The 18,514-nt window shown below is 47.7% G+C and overlaps 1 protein-coding gene across 1 annotated transcript in view; it reads right to left on the bottom strand.

Annotated features, from left to right (window-relative positions):
• LOC119389230 (SKI family transcriptional corepressor 1) overlaps nucleotides 1-9,902 on the bottom strand; it is a 32,182-nt gene extending 22,280 nt beyond the window's left edge. Inside the window, exons 1-5 of the mRNA XM_049415061.1 lie at nucleotides 9,864-9,902; nucleotides 8,304-9,104; nucleotides 7,636-8,033; nucleotides 2,126-2,340; nucleotides 880-989 (exon numbers count right to left, since the gene is read on the bottom strand). Of these exons, the coding sequence (XP_049271018.1) occupies nucleotides 880-989; nucleotides 2,126-2,340; nucleotides 7,636-8,033; nucleotides 8,304-9,104; nucleotides 9,864-9,902 (1,563 nt within the window). The remainder of the gene's footprint in view (nucleotides 1-879; nucleotides 990-2,125; nucleotides 2,341-7,635; nucleotides 8,034-8,303; nucleotides 9,105-9,863) is intronic.
• Nucleotides 9,903-18,514: the final 8,612 nt, after the last annotated feature.

Genomic DNA, 18,514 nt, shown 5'->3' with positions numbered 1-18,514 from the left:
TGAAGTGACATATATAGTTAGCTCAGCTAGGTGACTTTTTTCTCTTTGTACATTTGCGTGATGTCTGTTGTACCCCCGGTTTCCTCTGTAACCGTAAATGATGGATGGCAGCATCTCAATCTCTATACTTTATACTAGGGGCCTTTCGAAACAGGCCATGCCATACAATACCGCCATGTTTGCTTCTTGCGCCACGTGGAGATGGTATAAACAAGCTTTAGCCGATCGAGGCAATAGAAATTACGATTTGGACTAAAAGGGCGTAATACATCTTTGTGAAAGATGTTAAGTTGGGCTCTCTCGCGTAGTTACATGTAGTGTCCATCACAGAATAGATGGTTAGGTATTAAACAGAGAATGCTTGTTACGTTGTGAGTGCTATTGTGACCCGCCGCTGGGCTCAAGTATAGTTATGGGACTCGACTGCTGACCTGAAGGTCGCAGGATCGAATCTCGGCCGCGGCGGCCGCATTTCAAAGGAGGCAAAATGCTAGAGGCCCATTTGCTTAGAATTAGGTGCAGGTTAACGAACCCCATGTGGTCGAAATCTCCGGAGCCCTTCACTACGGCGTCCCTCATAATCATATCATGGTTTAGGGACGTAAAACCCCTACAATTATTATTAGCTAAGTGGTTTGTTTGCATTTAACATGCACATTTTACAAAGCAAACGGCTCTAGCAACCACAGATGCTATCAATATAATCTTGAGTTCTCTACAGCTGTATTTTGGCGCGAGAAGCAGCATAGGAAGGTCAACCCGTCATAGAATCCTGTGGTATTTCATTTGTCTGCAGCCGATAAAACGTCCATAGACACAAACTGCACGAAATCGTTCGCGTTGCTTATTTAGCTTTATCGCGATGGCAATCACACTGACCTGCTTGTTGGCGATGCCAGCGTCGCTGGTGTCCGGCACTGGCGTGCGGCCACCGTCCGCTCGGCTCTCGGGCGCTGCCTCCGAAGCCGCTGGGCTTGGCGGCGGCGACGCTGCGAACACACATTGTGTAAGAATGACACATGCGGTGTATTATATGCGCGTTGTGCCGTCAAGAGGGGAGGAAAAAATATTTACGGGCTCTCATCTCCGAGGACTTGAGTGAGGCATGGGGATTCAGCGGCGCTGTAGAAGTGTGCTTGACTGGGCTGGTTGGTGCATTATGAAAGAAAACAAAACAGCGCTTTGGAAAGGACGAAGTGAAGACGACATAGAAGGAGCTTCACTTCGTCCTGTCGAAAGAGCTGTTTTGTTCTCTTTCATAATGCGACAACCAGCCCAATCAAGTAGCGTGCTGAAGTTCATTTATAGTTCATTGGTGTCGTAAACTGCACTTCCTTGCTTGTTTACTTTTCAACCAACGTTGTTGAATAAAAGTGGTGCGTTAAAGTAGAGAACTCCGCAAACCACACACCTTACAGGTGCGGGCAGCTTGCTCGCGTCCCTGGCCTGAAGTTATACTCTTCAAGGTCTCCTCAGTCAGCTATATCTGCATCAATTCCAAAATACGCGTCCGTGTTTTCGAACCTTAGAATCTAGTCAGTAACAAACTGAAATGTGGGATAGACGCAGAAGTGCTTTATATTACACACGGCTACCCGCAATAATCGTTCTTTCTTGGTTGCTGCTCCGTGGAAGTACTTGGTCGTTTCAGTATTGATTAAGGCGAAAACCTTAGATGCATCGCCAAGCGCGAGAAGTGACCGTCGGCGTTAACACGAGTGACACAAAAAATCATCATCACGAGATGACTTCACCATATGACGTCATGATAACGTTACATGTAGTAAAAAATTGTGAAGTCATCGTGACGTCCCATGATGACGTCAACACATGACATGGTCGTTTGTTCAAATTTGGGCAGATCACGGAGGCATGACAAAACCACGTGAGGTGCAGAAAGGTTCCAATTCCCCGGATCCCGGAGGCTGTGCAAAGCCACGCTGGATGCGGAAAGGTTTTGGGCGGAATCATACAATCGAATGAGAAGAAAAATAAGATGGCTTTCGCCTTCGAGTCGTCTTAGGCGAATGCATTAGGGACCTCGTGACTTTTTTTATTTTAAGGGGCACTGCCACGGCCCCTTTGTCACTCTCTGTAACACGGGATCAGGGAGGCTTGTACTTACAGCTGGTGTGCGCCGGCGCGGCGGCGGCCACCAGCGTGCGTCCGTCGTCGCTGCTGGTGTCGGTGACGTCCACCTCGCCGTGAAAGCTGTCCGAGTCCTCGTCCTCGGAACGCGCCCCGTCGCTCGCCTCGGACCCCGCAGCCGCACCCGTCGCGCCCGAAGCAGCGCGGCTCGGATCCGTGGTCGTGTCGCAGGCGGGCGTAGAAGACCGCAGCCTGCAACCAGTCGAATTCGTTAATAGGATCAAGCCCTATGGCTCGAAGCCAACTCCCATCACCCAAGTCAATCACACAAAGTGAAGGTTGTGTTTCATATAGCGTCAAAAAATGGTAACAATAGCAACAGGCCACCTTGAAAAATCGAATTTTTTTTCACGAGGTCGATTTTTAGTTTTTTGTTTTTTATGAATGCCCAAAGATTCAAAAATATGTTCCAACAAAAAGTATCCTCCTATCGTCATTAGTTTGCAAGTTACACCAAGTTTTACATAGCCCATGCTTGTATAGCGAAACCGAAATCACATTGTGTTTTTTTTTCGAAAGCAAGTGTTGTTTCGTGTATATTAATGATATTCAAATATTTTATAATTTTTAATGTGACTGTTACATATGAGGATGTCAATAAATATAACTTTGTGTTTCTAATTGTTATTAAATCTCTAAAAACGGCCACAGGGGGACGCACACCTCTTGCAAGCTCAGAAATCTTTCTTTGCGTTTTTCTCAAAATGAGAATTTGCTCCAAGTCATGTGACGCCAACATTCATAACTTTTTTTTAAGTGTGTACTTCTAACTGAAATTTTGTATAATAGTTTACAATGTATATATCTGTGCAATGAACTAGAATAAATGAAATTGATGGAATATGTTTAAATTCACAGCCAATTTTGCAAAAATGTTCTGTCTAAACTGGCTCTTTTTTCCCATCTTTTTTGTTTTTTTAACAGTACTTCCTTGATATTTGCTGCATAATATTTATCCTAGTTCATTGCATAGCTCTAACATTTAGTTACACAAATACCAAAGCTTCAGTGAATTAAGCCACCCATTAGTCACTTATCACTGCTGGCGTGACTACCACTTTTAAGGCAATTTTTGACAAAGATCACCTCCCAAAAAATAAATAATCAATATTTTGCATCATAAATGGCTGGGTAAGTTAAATAAGACATGCTTGTTTTGAATAAAATGTTATTTCAACGCTGGCTGCTCCTGAAAAAAAAATTTTTTTCTGAGTGGCCTACCACCTTAAAGCAATAGTAGGCCTGATTGGTCACCCTGGCGAACAGCTGCCACGACGCACGCCTCGGCCGTGGAACTGCAGACGCAAAAGAGAGGGAGGCTTTCGTTTAGGGAGGGAAGCGGCGGGTGTATCGTGGAAGCGGCGGGCGTATCCTCCTTCACTTCGACGAAGGCGCCAATGAGGCGAGGGGAAACCGGAACGTAATTGGTGCGGCATGCGGCCCGCTAACAGAGTCATCAACGCAAAGTGGCGGTTTGCCACCGCGAACGCCTAGCAATCGTTGCCACTGATGCCAGGAAGATAGCGAAGGTACAAATTGCGCGTGTTCAAGATGGTGTGCTGTTCGCGTTAAACAAGGACTCAGAAGTTAAAGCTTTATACTGTTGCAATTACAGAGTGATTAACGTCGCTTCTTGGTAAGACTAACACCTCGAGGAAACCACAGACATTTTTTAAAAAATTATTTTCTTCAGTGATCCAAAGTACAAGGTTTGGTTAGCCTTAAACGTGAGTATATGAGGGGTAGGGGCGAAGAACAAGGCAAGATGTAGCTTTTGTTTTCCTTTCCTTTTTTTATTACTTTTCTTTTTGCTGTAGCTTTAAACAATTGTGCTTTCACTGAAGACAGGGTGTTGCTATAAGCGCTTGCCTTCTGCGAGCCCATGTCCTGGCAAGCGCGGGAGCATCATACCCAACGGATCACGAAGGCTCAATTTACACGGCAGCTGCGGTTTTCTTCCGGGCACAGCTTTCTCCCTGCGGCACGGAGTGGTCACGGCTAGTGAATCGAGCCACGCTACGTGGAATGTCGACGAATGCGGTGACGTTTATGAAACACCGACAAAAAGACAACAGCGATCGATCATGTGTATTGTCTACAATCTCGACTTCAGCGCGACAACTAATATACTCGGAAAAGGCCTGGACCTGTTCAAAGGCTGGAACCGGAACTAACTCAGTGACATTGTGACAAGTATACAACGCGCGGACTACGTGCATGCCCTGCTAATGCGTTTTATCATGCTTTGCCCGCACTACGCGCGCATCAAGCAAAACGCTCGCAGGTGCATTTGTATACACGCACATACACACGCACACGCGAGTGAGTTATAGGGGAGGCCGCTTGGCTGCATCGCTTGGCTGTAATCCTCTCAAATCGAGGCTTCCCGTCAACGACAGCGGCACTCCACCGCCGTTCGGTGGCGCGTGGCGCGCCTGCGCGGTTTCGATGCCACCGGATTATCCCGCGGTCGACCGCAATTTCGCGGTTGCTCGGTCGCTTCGGCTAATCCGCGCAAAAGGGTCCTCGCTGAAAGAAGAGAGCGCGCCGTTCCCTTTCTTCGCCGCCGGCAAAGGCAACCCTGTGTCACGCTGCCTTTGTCGTCAAAAGGCCGCCGTTAATGAAACATCCTCAAGAGCTGGCACCGCCGCCCTGATATTTTTTGTTTTTTTTTGCTTGTCTTTGCTCGACGCAGACACTATTAATTTGCGGTCGAAATGGGCTTACCACGGCGGTTTAAGAAGAGAGTGATGCGCTTCGCTGTTTCCGGGCAGAGAAACGACTGACTGGGTGTGTGTCGCTGCGCTAATTGTGGTAAGAACCCGGTCGTGGAGAAAAGAAGGCTCCTTTTAATTGCGGGCGACTCAGTCGTGGAACTTGCTCCTTTTTTGCGACGGGCGCGGACGCTTTGAAGGATTTCGCGACTGGGAACGCGCGTGCGGAGTTTCACCAGCGCGCATGAAAGCATTCGGCTAATGTGGTTAGTAAAGTTCGGAATCGTTACGGGACTCCCTCTTAGCTGTTAGTCGCGTCGGTCGTGCTTCTAAGTTAGCTGCTTTAGGAGCTTTGAAGCGCAAGGATTTGGTGTTTCGCTGGCGGTAAGCTCAAAATCGCGGAAGCATTTCTTATTTTTTTCGCAAATCCGTTATTCGTAGCGCAAAGTTTCAAAGTGGTTCGTGGTGTCCTCGAGAGCGGTGCTTCAGGGAATTTGAGAGTTGGTATGGACAGTACAGACGATTGCAATGTATGCATATAGAATGATTCCGAAGACTAGGAAAGGAGAGCCGAGATAGTAATATACTACAGTGCATGCGGCGAGCACGATCTCCTTCTTTCCATTCGACCGGTGGACCTGTGGACCTGTGGAGTCGTACTGCCGTACAAAATAAATCTGTCATTAATGGCTCTTTAATAACAAGTTCCGCTGTTACATAAAGTGTGTGCTGGCGTAGACAACTAGCTAACGCCTGTGAGTGAGAGAAAGGCATTGGGAACGCCGTACACAATGTATCCGTGTGGAACAATGGAGACAGTTTATCCTCTTCGTCACTAATATTAATAGCGTGTATAAGAGTGTCTCAGTGCCATTTCACCCATCCTTGGTAAAGAGTTAAGTTGTCGCTCTGAAGGGCCCTTAGAACGCATCTCAAATACAAAGAACGAGTGCGTTATTCTCTCCTGGCGTTTTCCGTCTTTTCGGTGCAATTCGTGACGCCAGCTGTCTGTTTGAGTGACGTCATGAGGAAATAAGGGGGGCGTTCGGAGATCTCTGTTCTGCGCCTTTCGTTCTGCGCCCGTTCTGGCGGCGCACGCGATTGGCCGAAGCCGGAGAAACCACGTCTCTGATGGGCGTAGCCATTTCTTTTTTTTGCTTGATCTTTTAGTTTTTGATGTCGTCGCACCGCGTCATAACGAGCATGTCGTCTGCTACAAACGAACGGAGCGCGAGACCGTTCGCACGCGTTCTCTCAAGCGAACAAGCGGCTTCGCACGGCATGATGCGGCGGTTGCGGCTGCCGCAACAACTGATTTTGAGAAAATGGCGCTTGCGACGGGTGCTTCTCTTGCTGCGTTTCTCGAAGCAGAGGCAGAGCGGTTGGAGGTGCGAGATGCGTTTGAAGACATGAGCGAGTGCGGCGTCGCTTTCGGTTCTCGAAACGAACGGTGCGAACGAAACGAACGGGCCTGCCACTCGGCTACGGTGTTACGCGCAGGGACTTCTTCGTTCAAAAGCGCCACCAGCTACTGCCACATGTCTTCCCGATCCTCACTCGTGAATGACGGCCCCAGCGAGCACGACGGCGTCGCGATCTGTGGGTGCTCTTTCATAAAAGCCAGCAGAAGCTCCCTTTGACGATCCGACACCCGGGGGCCAAGGCAGACGTTGCGGTGGGACGACATTTTGAAAAAACTGCGCCAACCGCTACTTTTCTCTCTCTCTCTTTTTTTTTTTTTTTTTCGCGTGCTCGACACCACATAGCGACCACGTTAGAAAAACTAACACTAATAAATATCAGTACTGAAAGCTATTGCTAATTCAGAAACTGCTTGAGCTTGAGAAGAAGAAAAAAACAATATCTTTTCGTATAGCAAATGTAGTTATTAGAAGGCGAGAAACACTTCGTTTTGAAGTATACGGTCCCCTTGCCGAGGACAAACGGTGCGCGTCTACTTCCGGAAAGCTCGCCGCTTGACGAATGGCTGTCCTCTTCCTCTCGGCGGGAGAGAGCTGCGGACCGCCCACTTTTGTGACGTAACATTACCTGATCGAACGCGGAACGAACAGAGGTCTCCGATCGCCCCCAAGCTCTCGTTTGGTACATATAAGAGGGATACATATCGTGAATTGTTTCCTACCCTGCTTTGCCATGCAGTCACACGCCCGTTCTGCCTTGTTTCGCATGGCTTTATCATGTGCGATCAACTGATTTCACTTCGTTTTGTGTGTTTCCGACTGCGCAATCGGAGATAGCAGCGTGTAGCCGAAAAGTGCGAAATCCTGATAGGCTCAACGCTTAGTGCTAACAATGCCCACGTGTTGTATGAAGAAATAAGTGGCGAGGAGGAGTAGCTCCTGTAGGAGGAGTAGCGAAAGCGAGAAAAACACCACTCTCTCATCTTTGAACTCGGAGTTGTTTAGTTGCCTTTAGGAGTCGATTCAATCTCGATCGCTTCAAAGTTTATCTGTATGATGGTAATGATAAGAATTGTTAGGGTTTAACGTCCAAAAGACGTGATATGATTATGAGGGACGCCGTAGGGGAGGGCTCTGGAAATTTCAACTTCCTGGGCTTCTTTAACGTGTATCTAAATCTAAGTACACGCATTTAACGTGCATCTAAATCTCAAGCATTTTCGCCTCCATCGGAAATGCGGCTCCCGTGGCCGGGATTCGATCCTTCAACCTTCGGGTCAGCTGTCGAGCACCATAGCCACTAGACCACCATGGCGAATGTGTACGATGATGATACATCAGTTCGGACTCACGTGGGCGACCTGGCGACGCGGCCCACGGCCGTGCCGGCCACGGGCCTGAAGGCGGACGCGTAGGACAGCGGCGCCGAGCCGCTTCCCAGGCCTCCCAGCAGTGCGGGCGGCGCATCGTCGGCCAGAGAAGACGCGAACGCCGGCTCGGCGGCCAGAAGCCTCGGCGGTCCGGGAGGCGGCGGCGGCGGAGGCCATAGGGCGCCGTACGGCTTGGCGCTGCCGCCGCTCATCCAGACGTAGTCGCCGAATACCGGTGTTCCGCCGCCAGACGCCTTGCTGCCGCTCAGGCACAGCAGCGGAGGTGGGAAGAGCGCCGCCGGCCCGCCGCTCGACAGAGGCAGCACCGGGAAGTAGGGCGCCGGCGGGGCGGTCACCGGCTGCGGCTGCGGCTTCGGCGGCTGCGTGCGCCGAGATCGCATACACATGTGCTCACCGGGGGTCATGAGCATAACGTACACACTGCAGCTTCCACTACTACCTGCAATGCGAGCCGTAAAACCAGTTCAGCTCTTTCTTAAGACAACTGTTTCCCATTAGACAGATATTGATTGCTGAAATAATTTGAATCAAGCGGCGTTAACAATCAAGTAGTTCCTGCTGATGGTGCCAGCAAACCCAGTGAGAGCAGGTAAGCACCGACGACAATCTGGGGTGACTGGGAGACCCACCTGGAGAGCGTCCCTGTCGCCTGCCGAGGAGCGCGCCCTCTTGGAGGCCGAGGAAGAGGACGATGAGGACGAAGAAGAAGAGACGGCCACGCGTCGCCTCGAGCCCCCGTTGAACATGGCCTTGACGTCCTCCCAGGCGTAGCTGACGTCCTCCGGAGGAGTCCCACTGAGCTTGATGTGCCTCCGCCAGGAGTTGAAGTTTGCTGCGTCCGGTTGCACGTACTTGGAGTCCGGCAGTCGGTGCGAGTGGAAGATGAACTTGTTGGGGCTGAAGAAGAGCGAGCAGTAGGCGCACTTGATGCACTTGGCGCGCGACGAGTTGTAGCGCGCCGGCACGAAGCTGCCCCGGCAGCCCCAGGCGCACTGGTGGCTCACGTCGAAGGCGAAGTTTTCGGGCAGCTTCGGGGGCGGCGTGTCCGTCAGGAAGGACTTGCAGAGCCGCTCGGCCTCGCGCTTGGTGATCATGCCGCAGCGCCGCGACGAGACCGGCATGGCGCCCGCTCGCCGCAGCAGCTCCAGCTGCACGGGCGTGCACTGGACGCAGGTGATGCCCAGGGCGACGCGCCGGTTGTGAATCTCGTTGTACGAGTAGTCCTTGAGCAGCGTGTTCGAGATCTGCGCCAGGCTGAGCCGCTCCTGGCCCTCGATCACCAGCGCCACGATGGGCACGCCGTACAGAAGCACGGTGCGCACCTCGTTGGCCGCGGCGGCGGCGGCTGCCTGTTGCTGCTGCTGCTGCTGTTGCGATGACGAGTGGCGGCTACCACCGCCGCTGCTGCGTGGTGCTGGGTGCGGCTGCTCCTGCGAACAGCGCGGGAAGGCTGCTGAGTGAAACGCTCTTCGGAAGTGTTTGTAGTTAGCGTATACCACAACCGCAAACTATACTCTTCTAACTTTCAAACACCCCTTTCCCCTGTGCAGGGTAGCATACTGGTTATCCTTGCCTTTCCTGCCTCTCCTGTTTTTCTTCCTTGCAGACTTTTTTACGATCATGTCTCTGATTATTATATCCGGTTCAGGAAGCGTGTTGATACATTTGTGAAATTGTCTTACGTAGTTGGTGGCTAGGAGGAATGTATATTGCGCTGATGGTGATAAGGTGATCAAACAACCCTTTTCCATTATTTCAAAATCTCAGTGTGCTTGCGTAATTCGCTGAGAAAACATTTATTGAGGTTGGCTTCTCCGCTGTATGACATCTTGTGTGGAGAAGTCCACTTCGCAGTCGTTTTTTAGTATAGCGCGATGCAATCATTTCAATGCGTGCGCGTACAAAAAAGAAAAAGAAACTATAAATTGCACGAAATGAATGAATTAATTAATGCGGTTAAATCAACTATTTATTTCCTTGTGTAAGCCTCCGTAATCAATCTGTAGCATTGCGCAACACCCAGCTCTCCAATTCACAGATCTCTAGAAAGTGGCTGGACACAAGCGACCAGCGAACGTTAGCGTGCCACTGCTGCCGCGTGCTCAGAACCTAATCTCTGCTTTTGCCTGTGTGTCTTCACCGGGTCGGTAGCGGCCGCTAATTTTGTGTATTTCTCTTTTCGAACTCACTAGTGCACATGTCATGTCAGTGCACATCCATATTGTCATCCTGAACCATTGCTTACATGCTTCACACTGTCTAGTTACGCTCGCATTTGATTGATGCATTTGACTAGTACAGTAATAATCAAATCCCGTACCTTCCATATTCGCCTGCTCACCTGCGCCGTGGTTCGGTTCCAGAAGAGGTCCCGTGGCTCTGGGCGCGTGGTGGACGGGGACGGGTGTTTCTGAAACAACGCGATTAAATCACCTTCTTGAGCGTGGTGGAAAAAAATCGCGAACATAAGGAGTACTCGTTCATACATATTTCAGAAGTTATAAAAATTACGCATCTCTATTGCACATAGGAAGTATGGCGAGCGGAAAAGCACTCGTACCATATTTGGATGTGACACTTAATGTCGCTGTTGAAATGCGAGAGCTTGCGCCATCGACGTTCTTGTGGCATCTTGACCCAAAGCAATGTTAGCTGAAGTTATGCAACAAATAAGAATCGATATGGTGACGGTGATAATAAAAACAAATTAGATAACAGTGTTGCGCGCGTCTCTATACTGTGCGCGTTTTTTAGCCGTAATTTCCCTGTCGCGATAGAGCAGTGTTCCGATCAAAATCAAAACAATGATCATGCAGCATGGAAGTTACGACTAAGTTCAGCAAGTGCGCGTGTTATTAGAAGGTACAAACTCGACATATTCAGCTGAAGCTTGTGGAAACTCAATGGATATGTTGAAGATTGTGCAATATTCAATTGCGCAAATCGTCACCTTCGTCTTGTATTTTGTTGCGTAACGCTTCTTCGCAATATAGAAAACAAAATACACACACACACAAACAGTTGGGAGTGTCGGAAGGTGGAAGTATACATGCATGTATTTTTCGGTAAATTCCACGAGTGATCGTAATATGTGAACAATACACGCATGACTCCGCTCACTATAAATCAAGTGTTCTGTAAACCTATATCTTTTATGATTTTTTATAGCGCCTGATCCTGCCGTGATAGAGATGCAATACGCAATACACAGGAACTTCTGAAAGCTACATCTTCCTCCAGTTACGCTTAAAACAATCTCCGTATACCTAATCGGGCGAACCGTTTCAAGACCGCGACAAGGACGAGATCGAAACACAGTTCTGACGAGACCCCAGCTCTATACATAGCTCCGCAATGTCTGTCCAGGGAAGCTCGTCTCCTCTCTATTTCCCCGAGTCATCCTCCGGAGACGATTTCTTTTGCCTCGGGCCCCGGCAGGCAACGCACTGACTGCATCGTTTCTCGCAACGCGTCTCGCCAATCGCTGCGCGTCGCAGGAGTAATCCGGAATCCCCCCGTCGCCCTTCTGGCCCACGCCCTGAGCTCGGCGGCGTCGAAACAGTCGCGCTTCTTTCCCGCAACGCTTCCAGTATCGCATCTTCGTCGATCGGGCTGCATTTCACGATCCACTGGCGACGCCCCAACGACGCACTCCCGGAGCATCGGCCGGTCTCGGCCAAAAAGAAACGAGGAAAAAAGGAACAGAGGATAACAAAGCCGCAGTGACTGCGGGAAGGGATGGAAAGATGCGCTTGTCGCTCGGATGGAAACAGTAGTCGGGGAGTTAAGCCGGTGGCGGTTTTGAAAGCCGCTGTTCGCGAAGGAGAGAGAGAGAGAGAGAGGCAAATGTTACTAGCGGTATGACGGTCGGGTCGGGGTCGCACAGACACACACGCCTCCTGTCGACGTGGCGGGTTCACCCATCTCGTGGTTCCTTTGTACCGTGAAATGTCATTACACCGATCGCTCGAGGTACAGGCTGCGCGGGAGAAAATCTGGTCACGGCGCAACAACACCAGATACAGAGGCCGCTAACAGCCGTGAGGTGGAGGGCTTTCCTTTGGTGGAGCCGCGCTCTGGCGCTTCTTGTCCCCATACAGGCGTAGAAGAGGATTGGGCTCTAACTCGTTTACTGCCGATCAGGGGTGCATTATCGGGGGTTTTTGTAAAGAGTTTACTTTGGCGGGATTTAATTGTTTCCCGGTGGTTGGTGGCCATGGCCGCGCCTGCTTCTTGTTGCCACGTCTTTAGCGCTGTTTGGACTCTCCGTTTTAAGCGCACGCGTCTGAGTAGAGATGTTTGAGGTCCTCTTTTTTCCGAAACGCATCTGTATTCTTTTTGTCTGTTCTTTGACGAACGTTTAAATGAATGAATTATATCCAGCGTAATAATATATAGTTGTATTACTACTAACAGGGTGCTTTAATAGAAGCAATAGTGAGAGAGAGAGAGAGAGAGAGAAACGAAAACTAAAGGCTGGGAGGCTAACCATGCTTTGACGCGGTTAGCTACCCTACACGTGGGGTGTGGGAAAGGGGGAATAATAAAATGGCCAGGGTAGGGGCTAGTTGGTTGTACGTAGTTGAACTTTACAACGCGCTACTAAGAAGCAGAAAGCGCGTAGGAAGAAGCACACTATTCACTTGCTCTTCTTGCTGCCTAATTTTTGTGTGTGTCTTAGTAGCGAGCTGCGAAGTTCACCTAAGGCCTCTATTCGACAACTCATACCTAATACCGCGGGTAACAGAGGCAAGTACTTTCTGCAGACTGTCATCCCTGCCTTTCTGTAAGTAAAATTATATCTCTCCATCTCCCTAAGATCCACTTTGTGCAATTGAGATGATTTTAGACTGCAACATGATTACCACACGTCGACGATACGCCATGGTCATGGTAATCAAGCTGGCGGTAACTTAACCGTGGCTGTAACACATTTGAGTTCTGCGTAATACAGGATACGACAAATTAGCCGATCACGCTAAACGTGTATTTTTTTTTTCGTTTCGAGAATAATTACATCACCGAAGTTATAAACAGTGATGTGAGTACATAACTGCCGCTCTATGAGGGTGAACGAGAATTGTACTTTTGTATTACAGATAAAAACATATCTTTGTACAGATGGCTGATGTATATCCGTAGTATTCAGCAAATGACACATTCGCGGAAGTATGGTATTACTGAGAAACGGTTTGCTGTTCAATGAAACTGGCTTCGGAAAAAAAAAGCATGCGCGCAATAACAGGAAAACCAGACGTATGTTTAAAAACGTCCACTTAAAGAAATAAAAAGTAATTTGACTCTTTTTTGCCACGTATATAATTCTCACATATATATAAACTTTCTTTTGAAGAGCCATCGTAATCATTGGACATCGCTAACACCACATAAAATACATGGCGCTTTTTGGCCACCCATGGCCCTTGCGCCACAAAACCCCACTAATCATCAATCATCATCTCTTTCGAAGAGCCGTGCGTCTCACGACTCTCCGAAAGAGAGTTAAGGTTACATGTGTGGGAGTTATATACGTCGAAAAAACGAGTCAAAGAACTTCTTAGAGTGTAGCAGGCAGTTTTCTAGACGCCCAAACCGTGCCCCAGAGCGTGAATTGCGCTCTGGCCTCGCTTCAACATTTGCGCAAGAAGATCAACCTCGTTGAGTTTTAATTTTTCGCTGCAACTGCTGTTGTTCATTCAACGACTATTAATTACTCACGTAGAGGACGAAGCTATAGAACTATACAGACGACCCGTATCATCGACGTCATCATACGAGCGCTCGGCTAGGTTCTTTTTCTTGGGCGGTATTCAATCGCGGCGCGCCATCTTCCAAACGCCGACAGCGTCACCAGCTACGTATCATATATCGTTTACCACGCCGTTCCGGAACTACGGAACTTCCGTCCGCCCTCTCTTCCTCTTCACAGAATCAGGCACGTTGATTGCTGCCTCTCTGCAACTCGCTTTTTGCCAGTGTTTGATGAGCGAAGTGGACGCGTTGTACAGACGACAACTTCTTTTTTGTCCGGATGTAGGACAACCACACAGAAAGAAGAGCACGTTACCCCGCTCGAACTATACCGACGAGAAACTGGGTGAAAAGAAACAGGGCCCCAGACTATTTAATTACCAATCACGCAGATAATTAAGCCCAGAGCTTCCTGATTAAGCGAACTGCATGGTGACAGTTTCTTCCTTCCTGGCCACCTTTTGTTTCTTCTTCTTCTTCTTCTTCTTCTTCTTCTTCTTCTTCTTCTTCTTCTTCTTCTTCTTCTTCTTCTTCTTCTTCTCGCTGTTACTGTGCTGCTGCGCTATTGAAGCATGTTGCGCCAGCGACTGAGTGAGCTGCAATTTTTTCTCACTCGTGTTGCTTGGGACGTCTTTATAAGTGACAGTGCCAAGAAACAGGCCACCGCTAGCCATTTCCTGACTTGTACACTATACAGAAAAAAAAAGTAGCCGATTAAAATTAAAAATGCTTCCTTGAAAATGTAATTGAATACACTTACCAATTACTGCCCCAAAAACTTGAGTAATTATTAAAGCGTGATCGATTACATTTGGGCTACTTTCCTCCCAACTGTTATTAATATTGTGCAAATACAGTAATTAGAAAAGCACGGTTATTTCTATGTTTTTATGTATATGAAATGGGAAGGTAGGCTACGTCAGAGCCGGCTATCTGATAAACAAGGTAGTAGTGTTGAAAAACACTAATAAAACAAGAAAGAATTTGAATAAAAAATAGGAAAAGAAAAAATAGTCAGAAGCACTATGTACAGGGTCGTCTACATCAAAGGTGAACACCTTATTAGCATTCAAGACACATAGAAGCTGATGTTTAATATATAATTCCGAAGAGTTTTATTGTGTTTGTCCATACCACGATTCGACGTCATATAACAGACATTTCCATCGTAGAGTAGAATAAATGTTCTAGTTTTGCCGACTAGCTGACCCGAAGGTCGCGGGCTCGGATGCCTGCCGCGGCGGGTGCATTTTCGATGGAGGCGAAAATGTTTGAGGCCCACGTACTTAGATTTAGGTGCACGTCAAAGAACCACAGGCGGTCGAAATTTCCGGAGCTCTCCACTAAGGCGTCTCTCATAATCATATCGTGGTTTTGGGACGTTATACCCGAGATATTATTAAATTATTATTATTAGTTTTACCGGCTTAAATACTAATGATGTGTTCACCCTAGATGCAGAGGACCCTGTACATATAAGATCTCTGGAGTGCAAAGAATCGGCAGAGTCAAAGGGCACAGTTCAATACAGGAAGGGTGGACACACAAATTACCGCGGATAGAGTCCGTACAGAAAGTTTTTTATGCACTTACATATAAGATGACTCTGAAATATGTTCATTAACAGCGCAATACTATGAAAGGGAGCAATAACGTCAATTACAAACAGTTGATTAAACTTGTGTCCATTTAAAAACGACAAAGAGCGGTCACTGCTCGTCTTTGATTGTCAGGGTGTGGCCACGGTCCAAGCAAGCACTTTGCTCATACTGAGTGGTCGTCTATTTCTATGTGTCCGCTACAACACTTCACGCCTTGTTTATCCTCACTAACAATAGCCTTCAAATTTTATGTCGGTAATCTTCCCTCCCCCCCTTTTTTTTTTCTTCTCTCTGAGAGCATCAGCAGCGACACTGAAAACTTGCTCAATGTGGGAGATGTGGAGGGACGGGCGTCGCTGTACCTGCACGAGCACTCATGCGCACAAGATTGTGGGAATATTGCCAAGGTACTCGAGCATGAGTCCACTAGAGAAGTGTAGAGCTTATCAGCTGCTTCCTTCTACTGCAGCAGGACTGACAGAGTCAGCGCTTGTTCTGTGTATCCCTTTCTTCGTCCCGTCCGTCTGCGCGCTGTTTTTTGCCCATTATTCCTTCTACTCCCTCAAAAAAGGTGTAGTACTCGTTGCAGGGACCATTAAAAAGTCACGAGTTTCAAAAGTCAAGGAAGACGGCCACCGCATTTCCTCGCCGCTTGAGCCACGATCGCCGGCTTCCCTCTCGCGCTCTTACTCGTACGTAGAACATACGACGCGAGGGCCGATGTTATCGTACGTGGACTTTATACAGATCCTCACGGCGACGGCGACACCGACAGCGCAAACTCGCCTGGAGCATTCATATAATTGCTATCGCAATAAAAGACGAGGCGGCCGTCGCTGTAGAGCCCTATTATACAGGCGGTTTAATTAGTCCATAAACATCTGGTGGAGCGTTAACATGAGGAAACAAATACAGAGTTTTGCTGGCCTTTAGCACATGACACCGCAAGGCCGTTCGCGCATGCTCCGCCAGCACTTGCCTCCATCCGACATGCTTATATTGCATGTCTATGACAGTGAGTGAAAAGACAGGATTTTTTTTGTTTTGTTTTCCTTTTTTTTCGTAGAAGACTTATAATCCATGGCTTGTTGGCAGCGTACACACAGAAAGTGTACCAACAATGGGCGTTTAGAGGGTTTTTTGCTTGTCTCATGGAAAATGCCCTCAGGTTTTAAGGGTCAACACCAAGTCGTAAATGGAACAAATGCAGTTCTCTTGATTAACGACTTATCATTCCAAGTAATATATTGATAGCGTCTGAGAACGGGCTCTGAAAAAGAGCAATAAATAACTTTTCCTAGCTCTCGCTGCCAAATATCGCGTCAAATATTTTTATGGACGTCATGTGATCAGAAGTACTATATGAAGATTTTAATGATGCCTTTTCTCGTTGTTCGTGTATTCAAGCTCGCTGCTGATTGTTATAAATTTTTCTTGCTGTAAAGATGATGTCGTTGCTCGTGGGATAAAGAAACACCGTTCAGAGTGCAGACTTTTTTTTAGATTGTGTACTTTGTTTTTAATTGTGGTAAACGTCTCCCAGCACGAAAAAAGAAAAGAAACTCTATCATTGATAAATTGCCAGATTTGACAACAACACGCTCATGGGCGTCACTAACCGTCAAAATAGCTATAAACGGCCATACCATTTCTTAGCTATAATTTACTGTTTAGCTATCTGGTGAATGTTATGTTTAAAAGAATGACTAGTCATTTGACTGGGATTTAATGCTTTAATATGTGGTATAACAGCTAGTGCACGAACAATGTCGGTGTCGCCGATAAGAAGAAGTAAATAGATAATAAAATGTTACTTTCGATGTTGAACGAGATTGCGTGCAATATGTACCCCACCCCACATGGTAATATTTAAAAATAGCGGTTGCTTTCAAATTTGCATTGTCAGCACATGCAAGTTCTTCTTGTAAAACACTGTTGGTCGTCACCTTTCACATTATACCGTTGTTCTGGCAAGTTGAGGCAGGCTTAAGTAGCGCTACATGAAGCTTCCACTTACACTATCGCATTCACTTATATAGCGTTCGCGATAGTGTAAGTGAATGCGTTGATATTATGTTCCCAGTGTTTTAATTGGTTATAATGCGTTGATATTATGTTCCCAGTGTTTTAATTGGTTATAGTGTCCTCTGTTTATAACCTTGAATGAAGGAGTTTGCTTATTGAAAAACTACTCTAATGGGTGTCATCTATAGTTGATCTTGTTGTTTTTGGTTATGACGTGTTATATATGGTCGATTTCTTTCTTTCTTTCTTTCTTTCTTTCTTTCTTTCTTTCTTTCTTTCTTTCTTTTCTTCTTCTTTATTTTCTTTCTTTCTTTCTTTCTTTCTTTCTTTCTTTCTTTCTTTCTTTCTTTCTTTCTTTGTGTTTTGAATATATGTTGAATTTTATTTCATGAGCAAAGAGTTGTGTCCCGCTATCTGCCGATTCTTCCGCTAACGCCTACACCTCTTGTGAGACACCAGTCAGCAGTGCGTACACGTTCCGTAGACTTCACCGCAACATCTTGCAATGCAAAGCTGCCCCTGTGTTACACATACGTGCACTTGTGGTGACCGACAGTCGCAGCCACCGTTTCTCAGGCAGCGTGCGCCGGCGTGCTCGTGCCATGCCGTGCACATGCAGCAACGACGTCACGTTGTCGCGGTTGCCTGCGGCGTGGACGGCGTTGAAGTGTCCCCCGTCGGGAATTGCGAAAAGCGATGCTTGTCACCGGACCCTGCAGGGTCGACCGAGCGGTCGCCTCCGGTGTGCAAGGAGATCCGGACACTAATTACAAGAGGTCCCCGCCTGCAAGACCTTGCCTCTTCGGAAGCTCCATTAATTAGAAAAGGGTTGCGACCCTCGCTCTCGCCACCAACATCTCGTGTCTCTGGTGTGAGTATCAACGTATACAGCTCGTGGCTGATTACTCGCGTGCGATACTTAGGTTGCCCTAGGCCTCGCATGACAACACTATACAAGCGTATATAGTTCACCACCGTTTGTTCGCAGTTTTGCCCCCCCCCCCCTACCTCTCCTTTCCCCCCACCTCAATTTCTTCATTCCCCCAAGGGCACTTTCGGCACGATGGTTTAGAGTTTCCAGGTTAGTTCATGGAGGAAGATGTGAGTGAGGTACTGTAGTTTTCTTTTCTTTCTTTCCTTTTTCTTTACTTTATACAAGCGACCTCGCAAAAGGGCTTGTTTTACAGCGTGTTTTACAACGTGCACTGGTATGTCTCCGCTGACTACTTCGCTCGTGCGTCGCCTCGTGATTCCGAAAGCGCGGAGCACGCGAGCAGGGTCAAGGTTCAATTGTAAAAGGTGTGTAACTCTTCAAGGCTGCTCCCGTAATAATTAATTAATTTATCGACGAATTTGGCGCAGCTGCCTCTGTGTATATGTGCAGAGCGCCAAAAGCGATGCCAGTGAAATATTTCAGCATAGCGTTACAGCGCCCTATATGCCGCCACCTTTACTCCTGTGTG

The sequence above is a fragment of the Rhipicephalus sanguineus genome, chromosome 4 (genome assembly GCF_013339695.2).
Source record: "Rhipicephalus sanguineus isolate Rsan-2018 chromosome 4, BIME_Rsan_1.4, whole genome shotgun sequence".
Lineage (NCBI taxonomy): Eukaryota > Metazoa > Arthropoda > Arachnida > Ixodida > Ixodidae > Rhipicephalus > Rhipicephalus sanguineus.
The sequence above is the reverse complement of the archived record's forward strand: the minus strand, read 5'-3'. Positions and strand labels throughout refer to the sequence as shown.